The following is a 23115-nucleotide window of genomic DNA, read 5'->3' as shown; positions in this document are numbered from 1 at the left end:
TTGAGGTACATTCCATCTCTCAGATACGTTTGATTCTCTGATTATGTTTTGTTTTACACCTTATAGATCCATTGAATTTTTTCTGTGTGTGAGAATTCTAATTGCTTGTAGCTTACTGAGCCAACTATTGAAAACATTTCTTTCTCTTCCCAATTCTTTAAAACCTACTTTCATTTTCAAGTCAATTTAAAACACATTGAACTGGTGTAAAGAAATGTTATTATAGGTAGTTCAAAATAGATGACCAAAACTTGTATTGTATGTGCTGTAGCTTATTTTTTTTGTTTTGTTTTGATTTTTTTTTTTTTTGGGTGAGGCAGTTGGGGTTAAGTGACTTGCCCTGGGTCACACAGCTAGTAAGTGTCAAGAGTCTGTAGCCGGATTTGAACTCAGGTCCTCCTGACTCCAAGGCCAGAGCTCTGTACACTGCACCGCCTAGCTGTCCCTGTTGCTTGGTTTTTAAAATGTATTTGCCTTAACCAAGTTTCGGGTAAGGTTTGTATCAAAACAAGTTTGTATCACAGAACTTGTTCTTCCTGACTGTAGGAGAACTGTTTCAAGAAGCCATACTCTCCTTGTAATTCAGTAATGTAAACTGCAGATACTGATAATAGGGATTTACCATGTGCATACAAATTCATACTTATAAATATGCACATTCTCATGTATACATGAAAATACATTGATATGACTATTTGTATGTTTATATTGTGTAGGCAGGTAGTTGGCACAGTGTAAAACTTGGGGTCAGAAAAACCTGAGTTTGAATCCTGCATCAAACAGTTATTAAGTATTTGACCCTGGTCAAGTCACTTAACTGCTCTGTGCCTCAGTTTCCTCATATGTAAAATTCCTGGGGGTTTTGTATCAAATGATATAACATATTGAAATGCTTTGTATACTTTAAAGTGCTATGTATATATTAGGTATTTTTATATTATATCTGCATACAAATAAATATACATATATTCATAAACATTTACACAATTATATTTAACATACAAATAATACACATGTAAAAATAAGAACACCAGCACTCAGATTTTTATAACTACTGGATGACTTCACACATTGGCAATTTATACTTCTCTAAATCAAAATATGATCATAATAGTCATTACTATAAGTTTTTGTTAAATGATGATGCATAAGCTATCGCGTGAAATAACATAAACATCAAATAGAGTACATCATAATAGTTTTTTATGTGGCTGAAAGAACAATGACAAGGCTATATATTTTCATATTATTGTTAAATTTCTAAATTTTGTTTAGGTTTTAGCTATGGATAAACCTCTACAATTTTGTTAACTTGTGTACGGCAAAGAATAACTTTATTCAGTTCTGTTTTTGAAAATGAATTTAATATTTCAGATCGATTATAACATTAAATTTGGGTCTATAATTAGCATTTTTATTTTTAGTTACCAACATTATGCTATCAAAAATCTTTCTCCCAGTCAGTTGGGAAAATTTTCTTTCAGACATATAGTCAATGAAATGTATCTGTGATCTTATCCATTTGAAAATCCTTACAAGCAACTAAGCCTACTTATCCTGTGTGACTCTTGTCTAAGTCCTACTATAAGTTATCTACAGGGGTTCCACCCACCATACTGGGTGCTTTTCTTCAATTTCTCTTGACATTGTAAGAATACCGGTATAAGAATAACTCTGGCTGTCCTTTCTATCTGTTATCCCTCACTCTTGATATGTGACTCACCCATCTTTTTTTGTATCATAGATTTCTTTGATGACACATATTTGAATATGTATGCACACATACACTCACATATACACACATACATTTAGTAAAAAAAAAAAAATCTGGCATTTCTCAAACTAAAGCTGATAGACAATCTATTAAGCCTAACATTTTCTCAGATTGACATTTGAGAATTTTACATTTTCCAGGTTACTTACCAGTTGAGATCTTTAAAAGAGCCCAAAATGTTAACTGACATTTCTATAATCATTCCCTTCCAAAATATTATTATAAACCAATAATAGACAAAAATAAATTAAGCCTTTTTGATGCTACATTTATTTAACACTAATGGTTATTAGAAATTTTCAGTTTTTACATTTGCTATTTAAATATCTGACATCATCTGCTTTATGGTTTATGTTTTTATTTTATTATGTATCATTTTGCCACACAGTATTTTGGAAGTCCCACCAAAATTTCAGCCTCTTAATTTTTGTGGAGTTCCATTTGATATGTTAATTGGAAATTGAGTTTTTCCTCTTCAGTCTTCTTCTCTTCCTTAGATCCATTTACATTTTAGTTTCCTTCCATTTCTGCAAAACAAGCAATTACTGATTCCCAAACATGACTCCAGGAAGCTTTTACAGTTATCTGGGGACATCCCCAGAGATGCATTAAATTCAATAAAACCTGGAACATGTTTATTTGGAATTCAGCATACCATATAAAGGCAGTAAACTTCTTCTTGAACAAAGAGGGATAGTATTTAGCTTCCATTTTTTAATTTCCTGGTAACCTTATCTGATTTCTTAGAGCATACATGACATTTAAAGGTTGTATGTTATTTAGTAAATCCATTCAAAAGACATGAAGAAAAATAAAAGTCAGATTTTGATTTTAAATATTGAATTGAATAAAATGAATGCCTTTTTATTAGCATTTTTGTTGTTGTTTAGTGACTACCACCAAAAAAGTTATATTACCTTGGAAATTCTGTCACAAGTTCTGAAATTGTGTTAACACAATACCATGCGTTTAGACAAGTAAATTAATCCTGTGTAAGTAGTCAGTTTAGTGGGGGAGGGCAGAAGGATATGCCAGGTGATTGTCATCTTATTGACAAAGCTCCTAGTTGGTCATTTTTATTTTCAAGAAATTATTTTAGTATATAGGCTTTTATATAATCAGCATTTTAACTTAAATCTTTTCTTCTTTGTTTATTTGAACATTTCACTTACCCTTTCTCTATAGTAGGTTCCTTAATATGCACTGATGAAATTACATATTCCTTAGTGGTTATAAAATATAATTATTAAAACATCATAACATCTTTTATAAACAAATTTTACATAATTACTTAATAGTAATAACATTTCTCAAATAGCTCTTTTAGCCATATTATATAACGACAGGAAATCGCTTATTCTACTTATTGAATTTCATTAGTTGTACAAATTTCTTCCATTAAAAAAAACTTTAGTGTGGTTCAGTGAACAGAATACTTGATTTGGAATCAGAAGATCTGGATTTGAATCCAGATTTTGCTCCTTACCACCTGCACAAATATTAAGTCACTTAACCTTTCTGGGCATCAGTTTTCTCCTCTGTAAAATGAGGGGATTGGAGCAGATGACTGCCAAGGTCTCTTTCAGCTCTAAATCGTGTGTATTCTTATGATCAACTCCTCTCTCCACAGCCCTTATAAACAGTAGTGCATGGTATGAAATCTGCTAGAAGTGATTACTACTTGGTATGCTTTGGACAAAATGATCCCTGAAGTTATTTTCAGTTATGAGATTCTGTGATTCTAAATTGTACAGTTCTTTTGTTCCAAGTAAGGATGCATTCATTATTTATTCTCTAACCCTTTGCAGCAATATTTCTTTACTGTAGTGCTCAACTTTCTGTTATAAGTCAGTTACATTAATTGCTATATAGAGTTGCAACAGTTGTAGTGAAAACATTCAGAGAAACACAAAGCAGCTGCATCCAGTAGAAGCATTTTCTCAACCCACTGCAGCATCAAATTAAGTTTACAACATTGCATCATAGCTTTGTTGTGGCTTCTACCAAAGAAGTATTTTACTAAGCACTTTGTAGAATTGCCCCAGGTTAGCTTTTAACAGACAAAAAAAAAAAAAAAAAAACCAGAAACTATCCTTAATTTTATGAATAGACATAACCATAAGGAAGTTTATTAGAACTGGAGCCCACAGTTTTTACAGCATTCTAAATAAAAACAGAATTAACTTTTTATTCCTCAAGAGGAGTTCTAAATTAAAAACTGATAAATTTGGAATACTGTTTATACATTCTATATTCTCTAAACTTCAGTTTCCTTATCTATAAAATGGGAATAGTGATACCTACAGTACCTATTTCACTGGGTTGATATGAGGCCATAAATGCTATCACTTCAAAGCTTTCAAAGTATTTTAAATTATCATTTCTGGGTTTTTTTTTCCCCAGTGGGGTTCAGATAGACACATCTCTAGACAATTTCACTTTCTGGCTGGCATTATTTTGTACTAAACATTCTATAAACTATTGTGAGAATGTTTATCCATCCCCTTCCTCCTTTTTAGTAATGAAGTGTTAATCTTCCTGTAGCTGCCTTAGTTTGACTGGCCCATTGTTGTTATTAACTATTATAGAAATGTCACTGGTTTCATCTTGCTCAGTGGAGTGCAACTAGAAATGGTCCTGGGATAAACCAGTATTTTTTTTAGTGCTGTTTATATTTAACATTTTATCAATTTGACGAATAAAATAGCCACTACTTTTTTGGAGTTAAATAAAAAGCAAAAAATAAACTAATCTTCATTGCTTGAACAAGTAGAGGGGTTAGACTTGGTAAGGAGTAAAGCCATCTTGTATGAGATGGGGATGAAAAAGAAGATAGTGGCAGAAAGCATATGTATCTATCTATAAATGGTATAAGATGAGGAAAAGGGAACTTTTGGTGAATGTCCTGCGTTTTTCTGTAAAATTTGAGACAAAGTTTTCAGCTGAGAGGGTTCAGAGAATGTGACCCAAGGGAGGTTTGAGGAGGAATGAAAAAGTTTGGAAGTACTCCTGTGGAGAATAAGATAACAAATTGATAAGGAGGTTATGGTAGTATTGCCTGTCAGTCTTGAAGGCCCAGTTGAGGTTGTGTAACATAAATTTGTAGTGGCCTTAGAAGGACTGTGTGATTTTCTTCACGTGCACTAGAATATGGGAGTGGGAGTGATCCAACACTGAGGCTTGGCCAGGTGCAATCAGAGAATTGATAAGAAGTCTAGGGATTCAAAAGAGAAAGATGGTGTAGAGATCAATTGGTTCACCCAGGAGTAAGATGAAGAAAAAAGGAGAGAATGACTAATGCAAGGGAAATTGCCAGGGAGAGAATTGAGGTATCAAGGAATCAGAAGTCATGGTGTGGACAAACAGAATTTTGATAGGGGCAGGCAGAGATAAAGGTGAAAAGCCAATAGATTATGTTTGGATAGGGAGATTTCAGAATTCATGAACGCAGAAGTGGTATATTTTTGGATGGTGTCAAGATAACGTGTATGAGCATCTCTGTATGGCTGAGGTAAAGTGGAGAAGTAGATAACGGGAAATGAATAGGTTGAGAAACTGAGTGATTAGGGTATTTGAAGGAGAATCAATATGTGTAATGCGAAGATTTAGGTTGAAGGGAAGTTTGTTGCTTATGGAACAGGCATTCCAGAGGGCACAGTGGAAGTGGTGAGTAATTTGGGGTTAGGAAGGTTGAGAGGGATGGAAATAAAAATTGAATGGTGGGGGATGGGGAATGTCATTTGAATGATGACATACAGGGGTTCAAAAGTCAGTGGACCTTGGGGGCTTTTATACCAATCCCTATATTTAAACTGAACTAATTTTCATAACATATCTAGCTGCTTCAAATTTCTCCTCCCTCCATTCCATCTTTCACAAAGCTACTAAAGTGAATTTCATTAAATACAGATCTGATCATGTTGCTTCTTTACTTAGCAAATTCTAATGGCTCTCTATTGCCTCTAGGATAAAACTTAAACACCTCTGACTTTTAAAACCCTTCATAAACTGTCCCCAACCAATCTTTCCAGCCTTATTGTACATATTATTCTCCTTTCTCCAATCTAAGGTCCTGATCCCTCTGTTCTTTCTATATAGTATTCCATCTTTTATATCTGTGCCACTGCATTGGTCATCCCTGAAATGTACTCTCCTTTACTGTTACTCTTGCTATTAACTCCTCCTTTTCTCAAAATGACAGCTCAAGTACCACTTTGTACATAAAACCTTTTACTTTACCAAATCCCCCTTTCCCTTCCTGCTACAGCCTGCCTCCCTTATTTGTATTTAATTACTTTGGTAATTGCACTGTAGTTTAGTGGTTAGAGTGCTGTACTTGGAGTCAGAAAGTTCTGAATTAAAGTACTGGCTCAGATAGTAGCTATGTGACTCTGGGAAGGAAACTTAACCTCTTGATCTCAGTTCCTCATAAAATGAGAGTATTGGAATAATGGCTTATAAGACTTATAAGGACCCTTCTAGGTTTAAATGTATGCCCTTATGATCCTATTTTGTATTTATTCTGTATATTCTGACGCATGTCCATGTTGTCTCCTTCAAGAACTCCAATTCCTTCAGAGCAGGAACTGTTCATTTTCATCTCTCTAATCTCAATGCATAGCATAACATCCTGGCTCAGGGTGGACATTGTAAGCTTCTCTGTCTTCCCTATTTTGTATTTCAGAAATACTTGAACACTTACATTTATTTGTTTGTTTATTGCATACAGGTTGTTTTTTATTAAATAAAAAAGTGGGCAATATTTTCAATTTAACATTTTGCTTACAAAATTGTCAGCAATAGTGTACAATATACTCATTATTTTCCTTTGATAGAATATAAAGCCTTTTGGGGTCAGTGATTGTTTTTATATCTCCAGAATGTGGCACAGTGGTTGGCACATTGGAAACAATAAATACTTGATGGATGAATGAATGAATGAATGAGTGACTGAATGAGTGAATGCATGAATGAAGCCCTGACAGGCTCTACTAAGCAGTAAAGACTGAATATGGCCCTATCAATGAACTATATATCATCCTAGGACCCCTATATTTGTCTTGCTAGGCTTTTCACCATTATTAGACTTGCTGTACGATTATGCTTTTTTTCTTTTTTTTTATTAATTTATTTTTAGTTCTCAACAATTACTTCCATAAACTTTAGACTTTTAAATTTTCTCCTTCTCCCTCCCTGCCTCCCTTCCCAAGATGGCATACAATCTGATATAGGCTCTACAGAAACATTCCTATCAAACATATTTTCATATTAGTCATGTTGTAAAGAAGAATTAGAACCAATAGGAGGAATCACAATAAAGAAGAAACAAAACAAAACAGAAGAAAAAAAAGAGAAAATAGTATGCTTCAATCTTCATTCGGGTTCCATAGTTCTTTCTCTGGATGTGGATAGCATTTTCCATCATGACGCTTTTGGAGATGCCTTAGATCCTTGCATTGCTGAGAAGATCTAAGTCTGTCAAAGTTAGTCCTCTCACAGTGTGGCTGTTACTATGTACAATGTTCTCCTGGTTCTGCTCACTTCGCTCAGCATCAGTCCATACAAGTCTTTCCAGGTTTTTCTGAAGTCGGCTTGCTCATCATTTCTTATAATACAGTCGTATTCCATTACATTCATGTACCACAACTTGTTCAGCCATTGCCCAGTTGATGAGTATCCCCTCAATTTCCAATTCTTTGCCATCACACAAAGAGCTATTATAAATATGTTTGTACATATGGGTCTTTTTCCCATTTTTATGATCTCTTTGGGATACAGCCCTAGAAACACTTACCTTTAGACAAAGCATCGTGAATTTAGAGTCAGAAAGGACTACAGAGCATATTTAGTTCAGCTTCTTCTTTTTGCCGATAAGAAAATAGAAGCCCAGAAAAGTTAGTTGAGTGACTTGCTCAAGGTAATAATACTGTTATCAGTATTAGTGGCAGAATTCCATAGCCACTGTGCTCTTTCCACTTCTCCACACTGTCTACTTTCTCACACAGTTGCTTTGAGAATCAAATGAGATCATGGACATAAAATGTTTTGTAAACTTTGAAGCACTATATGTTTCAGTTATTATTATAGATAAGTAACATCGAATAATTGATAGAACACTAAACTTGGTGACAGAAAGAGTAAGTGTTACATCTCACATCAGACACTTCATAGCTGGGTAACCCAGGCCAGGGCACTTGACTTACTTAAGTATTCCCATATATAAAATGGGGATGATAGTAGGACACATTTCACAAAGTTTTTATGATGCTTATATGAGGTAATATATAGGAAAATATTTTATAAATCACTAATAACCATATAAATTTCAGCCATCATCATCATTATCATCATTGTCATCACTGGATCTGTCTTCCTTTATTCTAGTCACTGAGGAAAATTTAGCATTTCTCCCTGCCACACCTTGTGGGTCAGGAACTGGGAATGTATGACTTAACTTCTCATACTCACACAATAAGATCTAGGACAGTTTCAAAAGGAAGTTGTGATGCAGATATGGGGCAGTTTGGGTTAGCTTTGCTCCTAAGTGTAATGATTTGGGACTTAGTTGTGTGCCCTCTAGGCAAAAAGAATGTGTAAGTACTTCTTGAGACTTTTATGGGGAGCTCTTGAGACTTCAAGGAATCTTTGTGATAACTGCTTTTTTAATCTTTTTTTCCCCCAGTAAATTTGTTTTTGTTCTCTAGCCCAGAGGTTCCCAAATTTTGTCAGTTCACAGCTCCCTTAGTGTCTCAGCAATTTTTTCACATCACCCTTAGGCCAAAAGAAATACCTAACTCTTCTGTTTATTAAATAGTTAGGTTGAAAATTTAAATATCTTGGGCTACCCTCTGAATTCACATGCTGCATAGTTGGGAAATTTGGGCTCTATAAACCACTTTAAGAATTAATGCTGCCTGTTGAAATTGGAATATGATTTCAATTAAAAGGATGTTTAAGCCCCATAGCCCCAAGTGTTCCACCGTACCACATTCAGGATAATGACTGACCCTCCTACATTTGTGCCCTTGATCCCCTCCTTTCCCATCTCCTTTGGTAGGTCACACTATTCATCATTCTCTCTGTCTCATTTTCTGTCGCTCCCTATCTGCTAATTCTTTCTCTGTTGACTACAAATATTGCCAGGTCTTTCTCATAATAAAAAAAAATCTATTTAATCTTGTTGTCCTCTCAAGTTATCCTGTACCTTTTCCTTTTTTTTTTTTTTTTTTAATGAGGCAATCGGGGTTAAGTGACTTGCCCAAGGCCACACAGCTAGTAAGTGTCAAGTGTTTGGTCTGAGGCCAGATTTGAACCCAGGTCTTCCTGACTTCAGGGCTGGTGCTCTATCTACTGCGCCACTTAGCTGCCCCACCTTCTCCCTTTCTTAATAAACTTCCTAGAAAGACTCATCAACACTTGCTTCCTAACCCTCATCTCCCAAATACTTTTTAATCTGCATGATTTTGTGATCTGGCTTTCACTCCCACCATTCTATTGAATCTGCTGTCTCAAAGGTTAGCAGTAGTCTCAATAGCTTTCTTTAGTTCTTGTTCTTCTTGATTTCTCTTTAACTATTAATGCTGTTAACCACCTGGTGCCGTGATGGAGTCTCCCTGCTTTGCCTTTTGTGACACTTATCTCTTCTATTTATCCTATCTCTTTGTGTCTCTTCCTTCATACTGTGCTTTGTGGATTCATTCTCTATTGACAACTGTTAAGTCTCTGTGACAGCTCTGTTCTGGGCCCTGCTTCTCTTCTCTTTCTTCGTCTTTTTATATAATAATTTCAACAGTTCTCCTGGGTTTCATTATTATCTCTTTGCAGATGATTCTCAAATTTACTTAACCAGTCATAATTGCTGTCCTCAATTCCAAGCCTGTGTCAATAATTATCTGCTCTATGCCTCTATTTGTATGTCCCATTGAAATTTTAATTTTTTTATGTCTAACATCAGAGAATTCACTTCCCTTCAAAATTACTAATTTCCTTAATTCTATTAAGAGCATCACCATTTACCAACCATATCAGATTGACTAACATGACAGGAAAGGAAAATGATAAATGCTGTAAGGGGTGCAGAAAAATAGAGACGGTAATGCACTGTTGGTGGAGTTGTGAACTGATCAGCCATTCTGTAGACCAATTTGGAACTATGCCCAATGAGCTATAAAGTTGTGCATGCTGTTTGACCCAGCAATGTCTTTATTAAGTCTGTATCCCAAAGAGATCAAAGAGAAAGGAAATAAAATAATTATAGCAGCTCTTTTTGTGATAGCAATGAATTGAAAGTTGAGGGGATGCCCATCAATTTGGGAATGACTGAACAAATTGTGGTATATGATTGTGATGGAATACTATTGTGCTCTAAGAAATGACAAGTGGGATGGTTTCAGAAAAACCCGGGAAGACGTAAAATGAACTGATGCAAAGTGAAGTTAGTAGTACCAGGAGACTATTATACACGGTAACAGGAATATTGTACAATGTTCAACTGTGAATAACTTATCTATTCTCAGCAATACAATGATCCAAGACTATTCCAAAGGACTTATGATGAAAAATGCTATCCATCCGCAGTGAAAGAACTGATGAAGTCTGAATGCATATTGAAGCATACTTGTTTTTTTTTTTACTTTATTGCTTTTTTTTTTTGGTAACATGGCTAATTTGGAAATATGTTTTGTATGACTTCATATGTATAATGGGTATCATATTACTTGCCTTCTTGATGGATGGGGGAGAGGCTGAAGGACGGGAAAAAATGTGGAACCTAAAATTTTTTAAAATGAATGTGAAAAATAAGTACATAAAAAGCTAAAGAAAAACATTTTTTAAAAAGAGTACTACCATTCTCCCTACCTATTTGTAATCTTAAAATCATCCTTCAGTCTTCTTTCTCTCTCTCCTCCTTCCTTCTTTTTCAGTAAGTTGACAAATCTTGTTGATTTTACTTCAACAACATTTCCCATTTATCTCCTTCTCTCTGTTCACATGGTCACTGCCCTCTCATCTCTTAATGGACAATTTTAATAGATCATGAAGATATAGTAAAAATAACAAAAATTAGGAAAAGAATTGTAATTTTTTGAAGTTTGTGATTCCTTGTTCTCATTGGAATTTAAGTGCAACCAGCCCTTATCTGCGTTGGTTCCTTTGTTGTCCCTTTAATTTTTTTTTTTTTTTTGTAAATCCATACCTTCACAAGTACTCTATTACTTTAATATCGCCTTGAGTTTCCAAAAAATTACAAAAAAAATGCCTTGAGTTTCCCCTTGCTTTGGTATGGAAAGAGGAATTCATGCTTCTAGTGAGGATTAAAGTAAATAGTCTTTGAAGTTTCTTCCAATTCTGTAATTCTAGAATTTTAGTTGTATTTTTCACCCTGAAGTAGTCCTAATTGGGGCAGCCAAAGATAAACACGTGGGTTTTTGGGTATGATAAATTCAGAAACAATTAAGGTTCACAGATGACATTGTTCTTCTCTTGGTTTTCCTTGTCTGTCTGACCACTTCTCACTCTCTTTTGTTCAAGTTTTAAATGCGTTCCACACCCAGATGTGGATGCATGTTCAGCCTATGTCCTAGGCTTTTTTTTCTCTCAAGAATGGCTTTGTACTCATCAGCATTGACAACTATTTATTGGATATTTCCAACGGAATATCCCAAAGGCTTCTCAAATTGAACATATGCAAAACAGAAATCATTTTTACCCTCTAAACCCATGTCTCTTCCTCATATTCCAATTCTATTCATTCAATTTTACCGCCTTGGAAATATCCTTGGTTCTTCACTTTTATTCACTGTCATATCCAATTAGCCTTTATGTCTTGTCAATTCTTCCTCCATAAAATCTCTTTATGGTGGTCCCGTTCTCTTCACTAACGTGGTCACCACTTTAATTCAGTTCATTACTTCTTTTCTAGAATATTGCTAACTTCTTAATTAGTTTTCTACTTTCAGTCCCTTCCCTTTCAGTAAATATTCTATAGAGCTACCAAAATGATGTTCCAAAGCACAGGTTTTACCTTGTCACTCTCCTCCTCAGGAAGGTCAAGTAGCTCACTTTTCTCTCTAAAATCAAACGCAAACTTTTCTACAATTTAAAGCACTTCAAAATCTGACTCAGGATTATATTTCCCAACTTAAACATTATTCCTCTCTGCATCCATCTATCTAGCCAAACTGGCCTGCTTACTTTCTCTCATGCCCAACATAGCATCGCCATCTTACTGCCTTTACATAGACTGTCCCCCTTACCTCAGATGTACTAACTTCTCTCTTCTACCTCTTAAAATCCTTGGGGTCTTTCAAAGTTTCATTCAAGGCTCATAAGTATCCTATTTTCTCTTCAGTTAATCTGGGTAATTTGAGGCAGAGGAAAGATAGTGGAGAAAAGTCAAGAACTCATTTGAGTTCTCGGAAGTTTCCCTCCAAACAACTTTAAATGACTCCACAAAATAAATTCTGGAGGGACAGAACCCATAAAATGATGGGGTAAAATAATTTTCCAGCCCAAGACAACTTAGAAGGTCAGCACACAATCCAGGAGAGGGCTTTACAGGACAACTGAATTAACAGCGTCAGTGGATGCTTCTGGAGTTCTTAGCCCAGAGATGTTAAGAGGGTCAGATAACTGGTGAGAAGGAGATTATAGAGGCTCTTTTGCTGTCACTGTGTTGAGGACTCTGTTGTATGGTCCATATGTGGATCCAAGGTCCTGGTCCTGACTCACAGGCCCAGGGTGAGCAAGAGCAATAGTACGCAAGAGTTTTCAGCTGCAGAAATGAGAGGACCCTGGTCATAATTCCAGGGAAGAAGAGAGTGCTTGTGGTCACGCGAGCACAGACCAGTAGAGTAGTAAACACAGTAGAGGAGTAGATCATACCCATTTTGAAGAACCAAAAGCTTACAGACCTTTCAGAACTAGGCCTGAAAACAGTGGCACAAAAAACCTAAATCTTGGGACGGGGCCTTCAGCACCCTGGGAGCAGAGTGCAATTTTAACCTAAAGTTAAAAGTCACGAAAGAAGCTGGAAAAACGAGCAAACAATTCAAAAAGTTCTTGACCATAGAAACTGTGATGATCGAGAAGATCAAAACACAAGCACAGAAGAAGACAACAAAGTCAAAAATGCTACATCTAAAGCCTCAGAGATAAACGTGAATACCTGAAAGAGCTCAAAAAAGGATTTTAAAAACCAAATAAGATAGAGGAAAAATTGGGAAAAGAAATGATAATGATACAAGAAAACAATGAAAAAAGAGTCAATGGCTTGGTAAAGAAGGCACCAAAAAAAATTGAAGAAAATAACATCTTAAGAAACAAAATGGGCCAAATGATAAAAGAAGCACAAAAATCCACAGAAGGGAAGAATGCCGTAAAAAGCAGAACTGGCAAAATGGGAAAAAATATGCAAAAATTCACTGAAGAGAACTCTTTAAAAAGCAAAATTGGCCAAATGAAAAGCAAGTACAAAAGCTCACTGAAGAAAACAATTCCTTGAAAATGAGAATTGGGCAAGTGGAAGCTACTGACTTCATGAGTCATTGCAAAACAATAAAACAAAATCAAAAAATTGGGAAAAAATAGAAGAAAATTTGAAATATCTCTTTGGAAAAACAACTGACCTGGAAATTAAATGAGGAGAGATAATTTAAGAATTATTATACTACCTAAAAGCCAAGATAGGAAAAAAAAGAGCCTATACATCATCTTTCAAGAAATTACCAAGGAAAACTGCCCTTATATCCTAGAACTAGTGGGTAAAATAGAAAATTGAAAGAATCCACCAATCACCTCCTAAAAGAGATCCCAAAATGAAAACTCTCAGGAATATTAAGCCAAGTTCCATAGTGCTCAGGTCAAGGAGAAAGTACTGTAAGCAGTCAGAAAGAAATAATTCAAATATCATGGAGCTACAGTCAGGATAACACAAGATTTAGCAGATTTTTTTTTTAAAGGGAAAAGGACCTATATGTACAAAATATTTATAGCAATTCTTATTAGTGGGAAAGAATTGGAAATTGAGGGGCTGCCCATCAATTAGGGAATGGCTAAAGCAAGTTGTGATATTTGATTGTGATGGAATATTGTTCTCTTACAAGAACAGATGAGCAGGATGCTCTCAGAAAAACTTGGAAAGGGTTATATGAACTGATGCAAAGTGAGGTGAGCAGAACCAAGGACAACATTCTATATAGTATTAGCAATATTATACAATGATCAACTGTGACTGCCTCTCAGCAATACAGTGATTGAAGATAATTCTGATGGACTTATGGAAAATGCTGTCCATCCCCAGAGAAAGAACTGATGGAGTGTGAATGTAGATTGAAGCATAATTTTTTTTATTTGTTTTTTACTTCATTTTTCTTGGGCTTTGGTCTGTTTTCTTTCACAGAATGACTAATATGGAAATATGTTTTGCATGACTGTACATGTATAACCTTTATCAAATTGCTTGCCTTTTCAATGAGGGGCAAGGGGAAAGAGAATTTGGCACTCAAAATTTTAAAGAACAAATATTAAAAATTGTTTTTATATGCAATTGGGGGAAAATAAAATAATAATATTGCCAATTTATGATTTTGTAAATATTCATCCATTTCACTTAGATTGTTAGATTTATTGGCATGTAATTGGACAAAATTACTCCCAATAATTGCTTTATTTTAATTTTCATTGGTGGTGAATTCACCCTTTTCATTTTTTAAAATTAATTTATTTTTAGTTTTCAACATTCACTTCCATAAGCTTTTGAATTTTAAATTTTCTTCTCTTCCTTCTCCTCATCCCTCCCCAAGACGCATATATATAGGCTGATACATACACATTCTTATTAAACATATTTTCACATTAGCGATGTTGTAAGGTAAGAATTAGAACCAATAGGAGCAACCACCAGAAAGAGGAAACAAAACAAAACAGAAGAAAAAAAAGAGCAAATAGTATGCTTCAATCTGCATTCAGACTCTATAGTTCTTTCTCCAGTTGTGGATAGCATTTTCCATCATGAGACTTTAGGAGATGTCTTAGATCCTTACATTGCTGAGAAGAGCTAAGTCTGTCAGAGTCAGTTGTCTCACAGTGTGACTGTTAATGTGTACAACATTCTCTTGGTTCTGCTAACTTCACTTAGCATAAGTCCAAGTTTTTCTGCCATCTGCCTGCTCATCATTTCTTAGTATTCTGTTACATTCATATACCACAACTTGTTCAGCCATTGCCCAATTGATGGACATCTCCTCAATTTCCAATTCTTTGCCACCACAAAAAGAGCTGCTATAAATATTTTTGTACATGTGGGTCCTTTTCCCATTTTTATGATCTCTTTGGGATACAGCCCTAGAAGTGGTATTGCAGGGTCAAAAGGTATGCACAGTTTGATAGCCCTTTGGGTATAGTTCCATATTGCTCTCCAGAATGGTTGCATCAGTTCACAACTCCATCAACAGTGCATTAGTGTTCCAGTTTTCCCACATCTTCTTCAAACATTTATCATTTTCCCGTTTTGTCACGTTACCCAATCTGATAGGTGTGATGTGGTACCTCAGAGTCATTTTGATTTGCATTTCTCTAATCAATAGTGATTTAGAGCATTTTTTCATATAACTATGGATAGCTTTAATTTCTTCTTCTGAAAACTGCCTGTTCATATCCCTTGACCATTTATCAATTCAGGAATGAATTGTATTCTTATAAATTTGACTTAGTTCTCCATATATTTTAGAAATGAGGCCTTTATAAGAGACATTGGTTATAAAAATTCTTTCCTAATTTTCTGCTTCCCTCCTAATCTTGGTTGCATTGGCTTTGTTTGAGCAAAAACTTTTTAATTTAATGTAATCAAAATTATCCATTTTGCATTTCATAATGTTTTCCATCTCTTCTTTGGTCATAAATTCTTCTGTTCTCCATAAATATGATAGGTAAACTATTCCTTGCTCTCCCAGTTGGCTTATACTATCTAAGTCACGTACCTATTTTGACTTTATTTTGGTATATGGTGTAAGACCCTTTTCATTTTTGATACTTGTAATTTATTATGCCTTTAAAATCAAATTAACAGATTATATATTTTAATATGCAATATTCTTAAAACCTTTCCTTTCATAAAGCCAGCTCTCAGTTTTATTTATTAGTTTAATGGTTTTCCTACTTTCAGTTTTATTCATCTCTCTTTTGATTTTCAGGATTTCCAATTTAGTATTTAATTAGAGATTTTTAATTTGTTCTTTTTCTAGTTTTCTTTTTAGTTGCATGCCCAATTCATTGACCTACTCTTCCTCTATTTTATTGATATAAGCCTTTGAAGATACAAATTTTTCACTAAGTACTACTTTGGCTGTATCTCATACATTTTGGTAACTTGTCTTATTGTTGTCATTATCTTTAATGAAATTATTTATTGTTTCTGTGATTTGTTCTTTGACCCACTCATTCTTTAGTATTAGAATTTTTTGTTTCCAATTAATTTTTAATCTGTGTTTTCATAGCCTTTTATTGAATATGAATTTTATTGCACCATGGCCTAAAAAAGGATGCATTCTATATTTCTGCCTTTCTGCATTTGTTTGTGAGGTCTTAGTGCCCTCTTACAGAGTCAGTTTTTGTGAAAGAGCCAGGTTCAACTTAGAAAAAAGTCAACTCCCTTCTGTTCCCATTCAGTTTTCTCCAGAAGTCTATCATTTTTAACTTTTCTAAAATTCTGTTTATCTCCTTAACTTCTTTCATGTTTATAGTTAAATTCATCTGGTTATGAGAAGGAAACTATAGTTCCTCCACTAATACAGTTTTACTGTCTTTTTGTTCCTGTAAGTCATTTAACTTTTCGTTTAAGAATTTGAACGTTATGCCATTTTCATGCATGTGTCTAGTATTGATATTACTTCATTGTACAAGGTACCTTTTTAGCAAAATGTAGCTTCCGTTCTTATCTCTTTTAATTAGGTTTATTTTTGCTTTTGCTCTCTCTGAGCTCATGATTGCTACCCCTGCTCTTTTTTTTTTTTTTGCCTCCGCCTTACTGTGTGTGTCTGTTTCAAATGTATTTCTTGTAAACAAAATATTGTTGAATTCTGGTTTTTGATCTGATCTCATATCTGCTTCCATTTTATGGGTGAATTCATCCCACTCACAGTTATGATCACTGTGTACTTCTCTCCACCCTATTTTTTTTCCTGTTTATCTTTCTCTCTTTTTGCCTTGCCCCTCTTCAAAAGTCTGTTTTGCTTTTGACCGTCTTCTTTAATCCACCCTCTATCACTTCCACCACCTTTTCTTGTCTTTTTCCCTTCCTGTTTCCCTTTTGGAATTTCTGTACCCATCTGGGTGTGTGTGTTGTTCCATCTTTGAGCCGTTTACAATGAGAGTAAGGTTTAAGCATTGTCCATTTCCCCAATACCCATATTTGCCTCCACCATAGAGTCTCTTCCTTTTACACCTCTTTTATGTGAGTTAATTTTCCCTGTTCTTCCTCTCCCTTCCCCCTTCTTCCAGTGCATCTTTTTCTCATTCCTTAATTTTTTTTAAATCATCCCATCATAACCAACTCACAACTGTGCCATCTGTCTGTGTATACTCCTTCTATCTGCCCTCATAATGATAAAATTCTTGGGAATTGTAATGGTCACCTTTCCATGTAGGAATGTAAATAAACAGTTTAACTTTATTGAAACCCTTATGATTTTTCTTTCATGTTTACCTTTTTATGATTTTTTGAATCTTGTATTTGAAAGTCAGATTTTCTATTTAGCTCTGGTCTTTTCATCAAGAATACTTGGAACTCCTCTACTTCATTAAATTTCCATTTTTTTCCCTGAAAGATTATACTTAGTTTTGCTAGGTAGGTGATTCTTCACTGTAATCCTATCTCTTTTGCTTTCCAGAATGCCCTGTGCCAAGCCCTTTGATCTTTTACTGAGAAAAATGCTAAATCGGGGGTGATCCTCACAGTGGCTCCACAATATTTGAATTGTTTCTTTTTGGCTGCTTACAAGATTTACTCCTCCACTGGGAGGCTCTGGAATTTAGTTGTACTATTCCTGGAAGTTTTTGTTTTGGGGTCTCTTTCAGAAGGTGATCTGTGGATTCTTTCAGTGACTATTTTACCTTCTGGTTCTAGGATATCTGCACAATCTTCCTTGGTAATTTCTTGAAAGAAATTGATCATAATTATTGATCATAGCTTTTAGATAGTCCAGTAATTCTTAAATTATCTCTCCTTGATCTATTTTCTATGCCCCTTGTTTATCTAATGAGATATTCACATTTTTCTTCTATTTTTTTTCAATTTTTGGATTTTGTTTTATTGTTTTTTGCCATATCATGGAGTCAGTAGCTTCCACTTGCCCAATTTTCATTTTCAAATAATTATTTTCTTCCTTGAGCTTTTGGACCTCCTTTTCCATTTTACTGGTTCCACGTTTTAAGGAGTTATTTTCTTCAGTGAATTTTTGTATTTTTCCCCCAATTCTGCTTTTTAAAGAGTTTTTCTCTTCAGTGGATTTTTATGCCTCTTTTACCGTTTGTTCAATTCTGTTTTTTTCAAGGGGATATTTTCTACAGTATGTGCCTCTTTTTCAGTCTGTTGACTGTTCATTATTTTCTTGCATCACTGTCTTTTCTTGCATCATTTCTTTTCCCCATTTTTCCTCTACCTCTCTCATTTTTATTTTTAAAATCCTTTTTGACTCCTTCCAGTAATTCTTTTTGGCCTTGTGTTCAATTCACATTTTTCTTTGAGGCTTTGGATATAGCAGTTTTGATTTTGTTTTCTTCTGAATTTGTATCTTGATCTTCCCTATTACCATAGTTACTCTTTATTGCCCATTTTGTTTTATTTTTGCTTTGTTTGCTCATATTTCCCATGTTTCCTGACTTTTAACTTTACGTTAAAGTTGGGCTGTCCTGATGGGGTGGGATTGGGGGGAAACTTCAGGTTTTTCATGCTGCTGTTTTCAGAGGTAGTTCTGGGTCTCTATCTTTTCAGTGTTTCCAAGGTGGTATGATCTGAGGAGAGGTGTGGGCATTCCTCTCCTGGCCTGTGCTCTGGCCTTTACCCAGAAAATGATCTTATTTCCTTGAAGCCACAGCATTGCTCTTGGCTCTGGAAATTTGACCAGGTACCCTGCTTTCCTGAATCCTCAATCACTAGTGATCCTTTCTGCCTTGGAGTTGTGACCAAGCCTGCAACCTGGACCTGTGTATGGGCAATACAAAAGGGTCCTCCACTCAGTGCTAGCAAAGGATCCCCTATAATCTCTTTTGGACCAGTTGTCTGACCCTCTTACTGTCAGTGGCCTGAGAGCTCCAGAAGGTGCTGCTGCCTCTGATGTAGCGACCTCTAAGGCCTGCCACTCGCATCGCAGCACAGCCTGTACTGTGCTGCAGGCCACCTCCCACTATGGTGAGACAAACCTTTCTTGCTGACTTTCTAAGTTATCTTGGGCTAGAAAATTTTTTCACCTGACCTTTTTTTGGTTTTGCTACTCCAGAAATCAATTTGAGGCCTTAATTTAAAATTGTTTGGAGGGGAATATGAGAGAGTTTAGGTGAGTTCTTCCTTCTACTCTGCCAACTTGGCTCTACTCCCTTTGCCTCAAAGTTCTAATTTCAGGCTACTTTTCCTTAATACATTGTATAATCTTAGAATCTTTTCTCGTTCATTAGTTGTTTTAAATAAATGTGACATTTGGTTTACCTGTTGTTTTCAATTATCCATACTTCTGCTTTTGAATGAAGATAATCAATATTGGATTATATAATCACTCAAGTAGAGGGAAATAACTGTTTGAGGGTATGTGCCTATATGTTTTTATAGTAGGCTTCCTAGGAAGGGATAAAGAACATTTTGGAACATGACTTTGGCATGTGTTTTATCATGTAATTCAAAGGTATAGGCATTGTGGTTTATTAATCATCCATCTCTAATACCCAACTAAGAAATGGAAACCCATTTATATGGAACTTTCATTTATGACAAGGTTATAGACTTCCCAGGTTAGAGATTCTAGTGTCGACTCTTATAGCTATTCTTACTATATAGAGCTTTGAAATTTGCAGGACTCCATTTCACTTTGATGCAGGCATTTCAAGCATTCTTCTATGTCTATGAGAAATTGTGTTTTGTTTTTCATCATCAGCTTTCATGACATTGGTCTCCAATATATTGATTGGGTAAAGAATTATGCTTTGATAACCTTTTTGGGGGAAAAAAAGGTAAATTAAAAGTTAAACTTAGGGATGTGGTATAGTGAGTATAATGTTGGGTTTGAAGGCAGAAACATTTGGATGCAAATTCTACCACCTGTTATTTTCTATTTATGGAACCTTGGGCAAGTCATTTTACTTCTATGATCCTTGGTTTCCTCATTTTGAAAATAAGGATAATAATATTTATATCATAGGACTGTTGTGAGACTTGAATAGTAAAATATATATAAAGCAACCTGAAACTTTTAAAGCATGACATGAACATCATTACTATTTGTGATTATTTGTGTTAATTAGTTTTCATATCTTATTTTTAACAGCATCACTGCAAAACTTGAAAGAGCTTTAGAAAAAGTTGCCCCTCTTCTTCGTGAAATATTTGTAGACTTTGCCCCATTCCTCTCTCGCACACTACTTGGTAGTCATGGACAAGAGCTGTTGATTGAAGGTACAGTTTCTTTTTCTTTTCTTTTTTCTTTTTCTTTTTGCTATGTCTATATTAAGTATTTTTCCTGTATATTAACCTGTGTGCTTTGAGGCGGTGTGTATTTTTGAAAGAAATAATTACTAATGACATGTGATATCTGGTGATGGTAGAAATAACTTGCATACGTATATATAGAAAGGAAAATCAATATCTTCTTTGTTCCAGAACCACAGACTACAACTTTAAGCCCTGGTTAGCTATTTCAGAAATGTGTTCTCTGGATCAAGAGAAAAACCAGGACAGGATGGTGGGGAACCTCATCAGAAAGCAACCACTAATCAACCCACATGACACTGTGAAGTGTCTAATAAATGTTTCCTGAATTAAATTTCATTGAGTCAGTTAAGTAATTTCATATGCAGTAAGGAGCATAATTTAATAAATGTCTAAAGAAAATTAATAAAAAGCACATTCTAGGAGGTCAAGTAGGAAGGAACTGGGAAAACAGCACATATATAGCATTTGTATCTATGCATAAGAATTGGGCAAAAGGTATGTTTCTCCAATCAGTCCTCATTATTCTGTGATCGATCAGAACAGAACTTAATTAAAAAAAAGTCAATGAGAACTAATTCTTGGTGAACATAAATTTAGAAATGAGAAAAAGAAATGAAACTATTATGTTTTGTGGGAGTGTATCCTAATCTTTTCAATACGACTTACCTGTGCCCTTTCTGTATCACACTGAGAAGGCCACTGTATATGTAGCTATCCGCATCAAGTCAGCAATCATTTATTAAGTGCCTAATATGTACCAGACACTGTGCTAGCTAGCTATTCACTTTATCCTGCTACTTAGCTACATGTAGACTAGGTCCCTGTCTTTTTTCTCCAACATGGTTACTACCACCTTTTTTTTTACTTCACCTCTCTGTTCTGGACAAATTTATTAAAAAGGAATGAGGAAGCCTAAATGTGAATAGTAATCAAAAGCATCTTCAAAATACACCAAATTGTTAATTTACAATAGCAAACTGCTTGCCTCCAGAATATTCATTGTCTTAAGCTTGTTGTCTTAGCAAAGTATATGTTGTCTCCCTCATTAGACTATGAGCTCCTTGAGAGCAAGAACTATTTTTTATCAGTCTTTATATCCCCAATGCTTTGCACGTATTATTAAGCATGCATGTTGGGCACTTGATAAATATTTACTGATTGAGTATCCAGCAACCGCCCTTGACTGGTCCATACAGAAAAATGATAGCAGAATGCTTTGCACGTAAAGGTTATTATTAAATTTGTCATTCTTTCATTTAATAAAGCTGAAATTAGGTCAGTGATTAGGTTAGTATCCCTGATGAGAAGGGAGGTAAAGCATTTAAGATCTTTACATTTGCTAGGCGCTGTGTTAAGAGCTGATGATACAAGTATAACCAAAGAAGGCAGTTGCTGCTGTCAAAGAGTCTACATTCTAATGAGGGAAGATAACACATAAATATTTCTGGAAAGGAAGGGGAGAAGATAGTTACCTTGGGGAACAATTAGATAATTGCAGTAAATGTAATAGAGAATTGGTTCCCAGCAAGACTAGGCATGAAACTTACCTTTAAGAGCCTGGGGGAGTTAGGGTCACAATTATTATTGTTTTAAGGAAATTGTAACAACCTTTTTTTATTAATTAAATATTATATTTAATATTTCAGTTACTCTTTAGAAACTTGTAAGTTGCCTTTTCAAGCAGTAATTAGCTTATGTTTGGCAACCTTTCTTTTTTGTATTCTTTATAATACAAACTAACATTGTTTTATTAAAATTTTCTGTTTTTTTTGTATTAAGATCATCTAAAATAAACTGTAGTCCATTTTAATCAATTTACCATGTGTGATTCTATAGAAATAAAGTGCAACCCACTTAAAGCTATTCATAAACAATGGGCATTATTTATAATTTGCTCTGCTGTGATTTCATATTTCTTGGCCAAATTTGAATACTTTGGAAACAATACTTATCTGAAGTCCAGTTGAATACTCTTTTGGGATAGGGAAAGGAATAAACATTGATATAACACCTACTATGTGCCAGGCAATGTGTAAATTGCTTTTCACAAATATTTTGTCATTTGATCCTCACAACAACCCTCCGAGATTATCCTATTTTATGGTTGAGGAAATAGGCAAACAGAGGTCAAGTGATTTTCCCTAGGTCGGACAGCTGGTAAATGTCTGAGACCAGATTTAAACTCAGGTCTTCCTGATTCTAGACCCAGTTGTCTATCTGCTGCACCACCAGTTGTCTCTTTTTTGAAAGGAGTTCACTTCTCACAAATTTTGAGAGTTGGAAAGGGACAAAATCAGTAGTTTATCTCTTCCAATCCATACACAAAAGGTTTTCCCGCTTGACTATACCCAAAAAGTGAATATCCCATTTTTGGTAGTACCATATATACCAAAGAAGAACTGCTGTTCTTATTGATTATGGTTTTTAATGATTTTATGAATTTTAGGATATGAAACATCTAATTCAGATTGCAGTATCATTATGCAATAATGTTTTTATCTCTCATAGATAAGCCAAGGTATAACAGTATACAGTGGTATTTGCCAGAAGGTCACATGGGAATTAATAATACATTACCTGAAGACATTTAGAGATTTATAGAATCACAGAGTTGAAAGGAGTTGTAGAGGCCAGGAAGTGGTTA

At 34.9% G+C, this 23115-nt stretch overlaps 1 protein-coding gene across 5 annotated transcripts in view; it reads left to right on the top strand.

The window, feature by feature from the left end:
* The window catches only part of NBEA (neurobeachin), a 769899-nt gene that overhangs the window by 322555 nt on the left and 424229 nt on the right, over nucleotides 1–23115 (top strand). For all 5 annotated transcript variants that reach the window (XM_027877685.1, XM_027877686.1, XM_027877684.1 and 2 more), the window contains one exon: nucleotides 20308–20435. In XM_027877685.1, the coding sequence (XP_027733486.1) occupies nucleotides 20308–20435 (128 nt within the window). The remainder of the gene's footprint in view (nucleotides 1–20307; nucleotides 20436–23115) is intronic.

Source organism: Vombatus ursinus, unplaced genomic scaffold (assembly GCF_900497805.2).
Source record: "Vombatus ursinus unplaced genomic scaffold, bare-nosed wombat genome assembly UNPS02014813.1, whole genome shotgun sequence".
NCBI classification, from domain to species: domain Eukaryota; kingdom Metazoa; phylum Chordata; class Mammalia; order Diprotodontia; family Vombatidae; genus Vombatus; species Vombatus ursinus.
The sequence above is the reverse complement of the archived record's forward strand: the minus strand, read 5'-3'. Positions and strand labels throughout refer to the sequence as shown.